The sequence below is a fragment of the Hyla sarda genome, chromosome 9, assembly GCF_029499605.1.
Source record: "Hyla sarda isolate aHylSar1 chromosome 9, aHylSar1.hap1, whole genome shotgun sequence".
NCBI classification, from domain to species: Eukaryota; Metazoa; Chordata; class Amphibia; order Anura; family Hylidae; genus Hyla; species Hyla sarda.
This window is the reverse complement of record NC_079197.1, coordinates 170446716-170458539: the sequence shown is the minus strand read 5'-3', so window position 1 is coordinate 170458539 and position 11824 is coordinate 170446716. Positions and strand designations below refer to the sequence as shown.

At 45.0% G+C, this 11824-nt stretch overlaps 1 protein-coding gene across 1 annotated transcript; it reads right to left on the bottom strand.

Annotated features, from left to right (window-relative positions):
* Positions 1-429: 429 nt before the first annotated feature.
* Positions 430-9132, bottom strand: PSMB9 (proteasome 20S subunit beta 9; the record flags this gene model as incomplete). The annotated part of the gene is given in 5 exon segments (XM_056539261.1): positions 430-648; positions 4515-4656; positions 4782-4911; positions 8839-8970; positions 9065-9132. Coding segments are annotated over 5 exon segments (600 nt in total), but the record flags the coding sequence as incomplete, so codon positions are not given.
* Positions 9133-11824: the final 2692 nt, after the last annotated feature.

Sequence of the window (11824 nt, the reverse complement as noted above, 5' to 3'; positions counted from 1 at the left end):
CCCTTAAAGGGGTACTTCGCCCCTAGACATCTTATCCCCTATCCAAGGATAGATGTCTGATCACGGGGGGTCCCACCGCTGGGAACCGCGATCTCTCCTGCAGCACCCCGTGTCATCTGCTGCATGGAGCGAACTTTGCTCCGTGCATGATGACGGGCGATACAGGGGCCGGAGTATCGTGACGTTAAGGCCCCGCCCCCTGGTGACATCACGCCACACCCCCTCAATACAAGTCTATGGGAGGGGCGTCACGGCCGCCATGCCCCCTCCCATAGACTTGCATTGAGGGGGCGGGGTGTGACTTTACAAAGAGGTCGGGGTCGTGACATCACTATACTCCGGCCCCTGTATCGCCCATCATCAGGCAGGGAGCGAAGTTCCTCCATAGTCATTATAACTATTTACAAAAATGTTTAGTTTTACTCGGACTACAAGGTTAAATACCATCTTTGAGATGGGAATTTATTTAAATAACGTGTAGATTGACCACAATATTTATTTACAATAGGTCATTCCATGTCTACAGGTTATAGAAGCGAGGAATGCTGTCCCCACTGATAATGTTCTCCTTCATCCCGTCCTTGGTGGCGGTAACAAGGTAGATGACTCCTCCGCTAGAACCGTCTCTATCCATGGCCAGGGACAAAGCTGTGAAGAGAGGAAACAGAACAGGATTGATAGACCCGAATAATAACATGGATCTCGTCTGGATCTAATAGTAAAGAGCCTCATCACACATCAAGAACCATGGAGGCCAACACGGTAAAGAGTCTCACATTCTAAAGCACTATTGACTTTAAAGGGGTATTCCAGGAAAAAAACTTTTTTTTATATATCAACTGGCTCCAGAAATTACTTCAATTAAAAAAAAATCTTAATCCTTTCAGTACTTATGACCTTCTGAAGTTAAGGTTGTTCTTTTCTGTCTAAGTCCTCTCTGATGACACGTGTCTCGGGAAACGCCCAGTTTAGAAGAGGTTTTCTATGGGGATTTGTTTCTAAACTGGGCGTTTCCCGAGACAGGTGTCATCAGAGAGGACTTAGACAGAAAAGAGCAACCTTAACTTCAGAAGCTCATAAGTACTGAAAGGATTAAGATTTTTTAATAGAAGTAATTTACAAATCTGTTTAACTTTCTGGAGCCAGTTGATATATAATTTTTTTTTTTTTCCCTGGAATACCCCTTTAAGTTAGATCAGTATTTCCCAACCAGGAAGCCTCCAGTTGTTGCAGAACTACAACTCCCAGCATGCCCGGACAGCCTTTGGCTGTCCGGGCATGCTGGGATTTGTAGTTTTGCAACAGCTGGTTGGGAAACACTGAATTAGAAAATTTGATGACTGAACCAGACATCGTAGGTTCAGGGCTTGACACTTCAGATTAGGCAGCTCTTGGGACACAGACAAGTAAGTTAATAAATCCTTGTGACCTTCCTGCCTTGGATTCCTGGGTGATACTAAAACTGCACTATTACTTTACTACCTTACCTGAACTCTGGGCTCTCCATATAACCTCACTTACATCTGTAATCGTGCTCTGCAGGTGTGACTGACCGGCAAAGAAACCGCCTGTCAATCACACGTGCAGAGCGCCAATACAGGCAGAGATCCGTGACCCCGCTCCTGACCTGGATGACTACTTGGGGATAATCAGGGCTGCCATCAGAAATGTTGGGGCCCCTTACACAGCTCAAGGCCTGGCCCCCACCACCTGACCTTTATTATCACCATTAGAGATGAGCGAACTTCCAGTAATTCAATTCGTCACGAACTTCTCGGCTCGGCAGTTGATGACTTTAGCCTGTATAAATTAGTTCAGCTTTCAGGTGCTCCGGTGGGCTGGAAAAGGTGGATACAGTCCTAGGAGAGAGTCTTATAGAACTATATCCCCCTTTTCCAGCCCACCGGAGCACCTGAAAGCTGAACTCATTTATTCAGGCTAAAGTCAGCGAACGCTGAGCCGAGAAGTTCGTGACGAATCGAATTACTGTAAGTTCGCTCATCTCTAATCACCATACATATTATAACATGTAATCTTTTGATTGCATATACTGTTCAATGCTGAGCTTTGGCTCCGCATCGATCAGTGTTGTCAATGCTCTGCTGCTCTAGAGGGAATCAGAGCACCGATCGAATGGCGAGGAGGCAGGTAAGGGCCCTCCCGCCATCCACTTAGCTGATCGGGACTCGTAATTTTGCCGCGGATATCCCGATCAGCTCCACTGAGCTACCAGTACTGTTAACTCCCGCATTTAGATACTGCAATCAGCTTTGATCACGGCATCTAAAGGGTTAATGAGGCGCATCAGCCCATTTGGGGAGGCCCTGCATTAACTGTGGGTCCTGGCTGCTGATAGCAGTTGGGACCCACTGGGTAAGAAGTGTGCTCAGCTCAAACTGTGGGAGCGGAACCAGGGCGTATAGGTATGCCCTTGGTCCTTAACAGGTCATGCAATGTAAGCTATATTTTAGTCTGTCGGTGTTGTTTTATGTTGTTTGGGTAGGCCCCTTTGTTAAACGAGTACTCTAGTGCTGACTATTCCTCCTCCGTTGTGCCCGGGCTGAAAAAAAAAATTTAAATAAACTTTCACTCACCTTCCTCCGTTCCCCCGGAGCGCTGCTACAGCTTATCGGTCCTCTGGTCCTGTCTTCTTCCTTCTTCCTGTGCACAGATCGTCACACGGCGCTCAGCCTATCACCGGCCGCAGCGATGTCTAGCCTCGGCCGGTGATAGGCTGATGGCTGTGTGACGATCTGTGCACAGGAAGAAGACAGACTGCTGCTCCACAACACTGCGCAGGCCTCCTCTTCCAGACTCCGCCACAGCGCTTCTGCTGTCACGTGGTGTTAGGGCCAGCATCAGGGTGCAGAGCGCAGCGAATATACCTCCCGGTGACCACTGCTGCAGTTTTAAAGAGACAGTGGCTGCCGGTCCCGGAGGTACATGCTGTGCAGCAGCAGCGCCGCCGCTGCTGTGTGTGATCTGTGACTGATTTGACTGACTGTACAGAGTACAGTCAGTCAGTCAGTGTACAATGTGCCGGCCCCAGCAGTCAGTGAGTGCCAATCACTCACTGACATTGAAAAAAAAAAATTGGGGGTCCGGGCTCCTTACAGGGGTATTGGTTGTACCCCCCTGATGGCGGTCCTGGGGATAATTTGCATATAGCGCATGGGTGAATAAATTGATAATTTCTGGCATTATTAATGACACGAACTATGCTCCAAGACAAGGTAGGAAAACTTGTAATAACAGCATTAAAGGGGTACTCCAGTAAAAACTGGTGCTAGAAAGTTAAACCGATTTGTAAATTCCTTCTATTTAAAAATCTTAATCCTTCCAGTACTTATCAGCTGCTGTATGCTCCACAGGAAGTTCTTTTCTTTTTGAATTTCTTTCCAGTCTCATCACAGTGCTCTCTGCTGACACCTCTGTCCATGTCAGGAACTGTCAAGCTGTGTCCATGGTTGTGTATAGGGTACACAACCTTTTGGGGGTAAGCACAATCTTAATTGTTTGCCTCCCCATCATTAAATACCATAAATATACTACGCTATGGAGCGCCCTGTTTTTATGTTTTAGGAACTGTCAGGAGCAGGAGCAAGTTCCCATAGCAAACCTCTCCTGCCCTGGACAGTTCCTGAGACAGACAGAGGTGTCAGCAGAGAGCACTGTGGTCAGACAGAAAAGAAATTCAATGAGAAAAGAACTTCCTCTGTAGTATACAGCAGCTGATAAGTACTGGAAGGATTATGATTTTTTAATAGAAGTAATTTACAAATCTGTTTAAAAAATTTTTTTTCACCAGAGTACCCCTTTAATGCTGTCCGAGTGGTTAAATTCTGGTTCCCTTTAATGGGAGTCAATCACATGGACACTCTCTGTGGTATATTATAGGAAAAAATGCATCAATGTCTTTGAGAACATTAATGCCAAAGTTGAGGGAAAGTGTTTGCATGGTTACTTAAAGGAGATATGCGGCGAAAATCTTTTAACTCATCCTGTGCCCGGGCTGCAAAAAAACCCAAAAAACTTTAACTCACCTTCCTATGTTCCCCCGTGGCGGAGATATCGGTGTCCTGTTCCTCAGGCGCTGCTCTGCTCTGTGCTTCTTATGCTCGGAAAGTCGCAGCGCTGTCAGCGTATCGCCGACCGCAGCGATGTCCCGCCTCGGCCGTGGCGGGACATGCGGCTGGCGATACGCTGACTGCGCTGTGACTTTCCGAGCATAAGAAGCACAGAGCAGAGCAGCGCCTGAGGAACAGGACACCGATATTTCCGCCACGGGGGAACGTAGGAAGGTGAGTTAAAATTTGTTTTTGCTTTTTTGCAGCCCGGGCACAGGATGAGTTAAAAGATGTTTACCGCATATCTCCTTTAACATCATAGGCGCTTTCATTTTAGATAGAAAAGTATGTTTTGCGACAATGTTGAGGTGTCATAGTACACCCTGCATACAGTTAGCCAGCGTCACAATGTGATAGGACAGATTTAGACGTTATTGATTCACTTACAATGGACGGCAAATTTTTCGCACTGCTCCTTTGACATCCCAGGCTTGAAAACAGAATCCACATAACCATATATGTATGTGCTGCCAGATCCGCCAATTGCGAAAGGTTGTCGCGTTATCATCCCGCCCAGTGTCCCGTAGACCTATGGATCAGACACAGATTTATTACAACCCCTTCTTCATGTGTTGGCCCAAAGTGAATATTAAAAAAGAAAAAGAGTGAAATAGTGTCACATCTGTCTGTGCAGCTTCCTTGGCGCTCACTCACCTGTCCCCCATTCTTCTGGTCCCATCCCGCCACAATCAGATGGGCCACCATCTCTTCCTTGTACTTATAACTGATCCCCTTCACCAGGTTTGCAGCAGCCAACACTAAAGGGGGCGCTCCCATCTCTACACTGTGTTGTGGGGAAAGATTGAAATATAAATTGTCATTTAATCTGGTCATAATTCACAATCTGATATTATTATCTAATACAGTGGCGTTGCTAGGGTTGGTGTCACCCGGTGCGGTAGAAAATGGTGTCACCCCCATACCTCCCCCCTCCCCCCAGTAAGTTTTTAGCCTGTTGTGACAGACACCACTGTTGTAGGGCATTGTGAGAAATTCCAGTATAATAATCAGATATACCAGTTGCCACAGAATGGGAAAGTGTTAAAGAAGTTTTCACCATTTAAATATACAGCTCCCAGAATTACTTTAAGGGGTACTCCACTGGAAAACATTTACTTTTATATCAACTGGTGCCAGAAAGTTAAACAGATTTTTAAATTACTTCTATTTAAAATCTTAATACTTACAGTACTTATAAGCTGGTGTATGCTCCACAGGAAGTTGCGTAGTTCTTTCCAATCTGACCACAGTGCTATTTGCTGACACCTCTGTCCATGTCAGGAACTGTCCAGAGCAGGAGAGGTTTGCTATGGGGATTTGCTCCTACTATGGACAGTTCTTGACATGGACAGAGGTGTCAGCACAGAGCACTGTGGTCAGACAGAAAATAAATTAAAAAAGAAAATAACTTCCTGTGAATCGCTTATACAGCAGCTAATAAGTACTGGAAGGATTAAGATTTTTAAATAGAAGTAATTTACAAATCTGTTTAACTTTGTAGCACCAGTTGATTAAAAAAAATGTTTTCCAGTAGAGTACCCCTTTATGCAGTGGTGAGGTTATGCTGGGAGTTGTAGTTTCACTGACCATAACTGTAGAACTGACAAGCGACTACAGCTCTGATAGGACACAGAGAGGAGAATGTACAATGATATCAGTGACGTCTTCTCTATAGTCTTCCCTTATCTAATTCAGATGGTACATACCGCCTGGTCCAGCTAAAACTTCTGTCTGTAGAATGTGACGCCCAGACGTCTCCTCACTATGTCAGCGGATTCTCATCCTCTATATGAAAACTATTATTATTATAAACCTGCCAGACACTGTATCCTCTAAATATAATACTACTATACACTATACTCTTTGATTATAAACCTTTCATACACCATACCCACTGAATATAATACCACACACTGTACATTCTGAATATAATACCATCACATACTGTACCCTCTGAATATAATACTACCATATACTGTACCCTCTGAATATAAATCTGCCACATACTGTACCCTCTGAATATAATACCAACACATACTGTACACTCTGAATATATTACTACCACCCACTGCGCCCTCTGAATATAATACTTAGAGATGAGCAAACTACAGTAAATTCAACTCGTCACAAACTTCTCGGCTCGGCAGTTGATGGCTTTTCCTGCATAAATTAGTTCAGCTTTCAGGTGCTCCCGTGGGCTGGAAAAGGTGGATATTGTCCTAGGAGACTCTTTCCTATGAATGTATCCACCTTTTCCAGCCCACCGGAGCACCTGAAGGCTGAACTAATTTACGCAGGATAAGTCATCAACTGCTGAGCCGACAAGTTCGTGACGAATCGAATTTACTGTAAGTTCACTCATCTCTAATAATACTACCACAAACTGCGCCCTCTGAATATAATACTACCACCCACTGTGCCCTCTGAATATAACACTACCACAAACTGCACCCTCTGAATATAATACTACCACCCACTGTGCCCTCTGAATATAACACTACCACAAACTGCGCCCTCTGAATATAACGTTGCCATACAGTGCACCCTCTGAATATAATACCACAACCGCAGTAACACCCCTCAACATCCGTTAGCTGATGCTATTACCACGGGAGGGGGGTATTGGTGGTGTTGCTAGTGGATGAACGGGGTGCTACTACTGGGGGGGGGGGTTTGCTGAAGGATGATGAGGGTGCTACTGGCCATCCCCCCTGGCAGTATCACCCCCATCATCCATCGGCAGGATCATCCTCCTGGCAGGAGCACCGCCATCATCCACCATCAGGATCTGCTGATGGAGGTGCCGCTGGGGGGGGGGGGGCTGGTTGCTGGCGGATGATGAGGGTGCTACTGCCAGGGGGGGGAGCATTAGGTAGGCAGCAGTTCCCCCACATTAGGTAGGTAGCAGTTTCCCCACATTAGGTAGCATCTTTTCCCCACATTAGGCAGCATAGATTCCCCACATTTGGTACCAGTTTCCCCACATTAGGTAGGTACCAGTTACCCCACATTAGGTAGCAATTTCCCCATATTAGGTAGCACAGATTCCCCACATTAGGTAGCAGTTTCCCCACATTCGGTAGCACAGATTCCCCACATTAGCTAGCATAGACCCCCCACATTAGGTAGCATAGACCCCCCACATTAGGTATCATAGACTCCGCACATTAGGTAGCATATACTCCGCACATTAGGTAGCATAGACTCCCCACATTAGGTAGCATAGACTCCCCACATTAGGTAGCATAGACTCCCCACATTAGGCCGCAGGTTCCCTTGCAGGTTCCCCACAATGCGTCAAAGTCTCCCCCCCCCCCCCCACACACACACACACACACACACACACACACAAAAAACATACAACACAACACAGAGAGACACACACACAAACACACACAGTCAGAGAGACACACACTCACAGACAGACACACAGAGTCACACAGTCACACACAGAGTCACACACAGAGTCACACACACACACACACACAGTCACACAAATACACAGAGTCACACACAGAGTCACACACACACTCAGAGAGTCACACAAACACACACAGTCACACACACAGAGTCACACACACAATCTCTCACACACACACAGTCACACACACACAGAGTCACACACACAAACATAGATAGAGACAGACACACACACTCACCCATCCAGCGCAGCGATCCTTCTCACCGGGCGCAATGCGAGTGACGTAACTGACGTCCCCCTGCGCGGCCATGCGGTATGACGTCAGGCCGGCGCAGACGTGGGAGCGGAGGCCGGGCACAGTACTGGTGAAGGTGAGAGGGGGGGGCGTGATGACGGACGGGCGCACTGAAAGGGGGGGGGTTGCTAATAGACGGGCGCACCGCACACACAGCACAGGGGGGGGGGGGGTGCTGACGGATGGGAGGCCGGTTGGGCACATAGGGGGGTGTCAGTGTAGCTGGGGAGGGGGTGTGGGTGCTGCGGAGCGTCTTGGTGTCACCCCATTAGGTTGGTGTCACCCGGTGCGGGCCGCACCCCCCGCACCCGGGTCGCAACGCCACTGATCTAATAACTAAAATTGTCATCTAAAGGACTGAAATCATTCATCGCAGATCTGTTGTAATGTATGGCCTTTTCAGCACCAATGTTTAACACTGTAAGATATTGTAGTAAGGGGCCAATTCTACAACCCATTGGTCTTCAATATGTGGACCTCCGGCTGTTGTAAAACTATAACTCCCAGCATCCAGGTGTTGTAGTTTTACAAAATCCGTAAGTCCACAGTTTGGCTGTAGGATGTTTACCAATCTATGTTTATGTAACTCAAGGTATAAGTGTATATATATATTTTCCAGCATAACCTCTTAACAGTTGGAGATATTTCAATTAAACTTGGTGCACATATTACTTACCGTATATTCCAAATAAAAATATAGTAGAGTTTAGGGATGTCTAGATACCGAGAATCTCCGCATTGCATTACTCTTGGGCTGTGGAGATTGCCCAGGAGTTTTAAACATCGGGTAGGTGCAGAGAATAGTTAGTGCAGGGGCTGGGAAAGGTGACTGGTCAGGTGGGGGAGGAGACTAGGAAAGCTTGGTGCCACCTGGGCAATGCCAGGTACTCAGCTAGTGACCTATATTGTATTAATAACGATGCTGACTTATAGAAATAGATTAAAGATGGACAATAAGGAGTTGGTAAGTTGAAGTCCATGATTTCACCACTAACCTGTGCACCTCCATGTAGTAATGTACCATGTCGGCCACCGCCTGAGCATCCGCAGCTGAGCCTGACAGAGCGCAAAATATCTTCTCATGGACAGGAGCCAGTTTATTAAAGACTCGATTCACCACAGCATCTCTGTAGAAGGAGGAGAAAAGTCCAAATCTGAGACAGTAGAGACTCCAGATATAAGAACAAATAAAAAAAATACATAGAGAGAAGCTAAACTCACCCGGCGGACACCCTGGAGTCAGATCCAATGACAACCCCTCCATCAAACTCCACCGCAATGATTGTCGTCTGAGAAGACACAAAGACAACTGGTGATCGTTCAGCTATGTAACATTATTGGTTATCACATTATTTTATATCACATGTACATAGACCAGAGGAACAGAGAAAATCTATAATGGAAAGAGTTTCACCCCTACGTTATTTTGGATCCACATCTAAAAAGGGGCCTAAAGTTATCCTCTTCTATCCCTCTGCTCATGTATATTGTGTCTATACTGTATACTCCCCTATACATCCTCTTCTATCCCTCTGCTCATGTATATTGTGTCTCTATACTGTATACTCCCCTATACATCCTCTTCCATCCCTCTGCTCATGTATATTGTCTCTATACTGTATACTCCCCTATACATCCTCTTCTATCCCTCTGCTCGTGTATATTGTCTCTATACTGTATACTCCCCTATACATCCTCTTCTATCCCTCTGCTCATGTATATTGTCTCTATACTGTATACTCCCCTATACATCCTCTTCCATCCCTCTGCTCGTGTATATTGTCTCTATACTGTATACTCCCCTATACATCCTCTTCTATCCCTCTGCTCGTGTATATTGTCTCTATACTGTATACTCCCCTATACATCCTCTTCCATCCCTCTGCTCGTGTATATTGTCTCTATACTGTATACTCCCCTATACATCCTCTTCTATCCCTCTGCTCATGTATATTGTCTCTATACTGTATACTCCCCTATATATCCTCTTCTATCCCTCTGCTCATGTATATTGTGTCTCTATACTGTAAACTCCCCTATACATCCTCTTCTATCCCTCTGCTCATGTGTATTGTCTATACTGTATACTCCCCTATACATCCTCTTCTATCCCTCTACTCATGTATATTGTGTCTCTATACTGTATACTCCCCTATACATCCTCTTCTATCCCTCTGCTCATGTATATTGTCTCTATACTGTATACTCCCCTATATATCCTCTTCTATCCCTCAGCTCATGTATATTGTGTCTCTATACTGTAAACTCCCCTATACATCCTCTTCTATCCCTCTGCTCATGTATATTGTGTCTGTATACTGTATACTCCCCTATACATCCTCTTCTATCCCTCAGCTCATGTATATTGTGTCTCTATACTGTATACTCCCCTATACATCCTCTTCTATCCCTCTGCTCATGTATATTGTCTCTATACTGTATACTCCCCTATACATCCTCTTCTATCCATCAGCTCATGTATATTGTCTCTATACTGTATACTCCCCTATACATCCTCTTCTATCCCTCTGCTCATGTATATTGTGTCTCTATACTGTATACTGCCCTATAGATCCTCTTCTATCCCTCTGCTCATGTATATTGTGTCTGTATACTGTATACTCCCCTATACATCCTCTTCTATCCCTCTGCTCATGTATATTGTCTCTATACTGTATACTCCCCTATACATCCTCTTCCATCCCTCTGCTCATGTATATTGTGTCTCTATACTGTATACTCCCCTATACATCCTCTTCTATCCCTCTGCTCATGTATATTGTGTCTCTATACTGTATACTCCCCTATAGATCCTCTTCTATCCCTCTGCTCATGTATATTGTGTCTGTATACTGTATACTCCCCTATACATCCTCTTCTATCCCTCTACTCATGTATATTGTCTCTATACTGTATACTCCCCTATACATCCTCTTCTATCCCTTTTCTCATGTATATTGTGTCTATACTGTATACTCCCCTATACATCCTCTTCTATCCCTCTGCTCATGTATATTGTGTCTCTATACTGTATACTCCCCTATAGATCCTCTTCTATCCCTCTGCTCATGTATATTGTGTCTCTATACTGTATACTCCCCTATACATCCTCTTCTATCCCTCTGCTCATGTATATTGTGTCTCTATACTGTATACTCCCCTATACATCCTCTTCTATCCCTCTGCTCATGTATATTGTCTCTATACTGTATACTCCCCTATAATCCTCTTCTATCCCTCTGCTCATGTATATTGTGTCTCTATACTGTATACTCCCCTATACATCCCCTTCTATCCCTCTCCTCATGTATATTGTGTCTCTATACTGTATACTCCCCTATACATCCTCTTCCATCCCTCTGCTCATGTATATTGTGTATGTATACTGTATACTCCCCTATACATCCTCTTCTATCCCTCTGCTCATGTATATTGTGTCTCTATACTGTATACTCCCCTATACATCCTCTTCTATCCCTCTGCTCATGTATATTGTGTCTCTATACTGTATACTCCCCTATAGATCCTCTTCTATCCCTCTGCTCATGTATATTGTGTCTGTATACTGTATACTCCCCTATACATCCTCTTCTATCCCTCTGCTCATGTATATTGTGTCTATACTGTATACTCCCCTAAACATCCTCTTCTATCCCTCTGCTCATGTATATTGTCTCTATACTGTATACTCCCCTATACATCCTCTTCTATCCCTCTGCTCATGTATATTGTCTCTATACTGTATACTCCCCTATACATCCTCTTCTACCCTCTGCTCATGTATATTGTGTCTCTATACTGTATACTCCCCTATACATCCTCTTCTATCCCTCTGCTCATGTGTATTGTGGCTGTATACTGTATACTCCCCTATACATCCTCTTCTATCCCTCTGCTCATGTATATTGTCTCTCTATACTGTATACTCCCCTATAGATCCTCTTCTATCCCTCTGCTCATGTATATTGTGTCTGTATACTG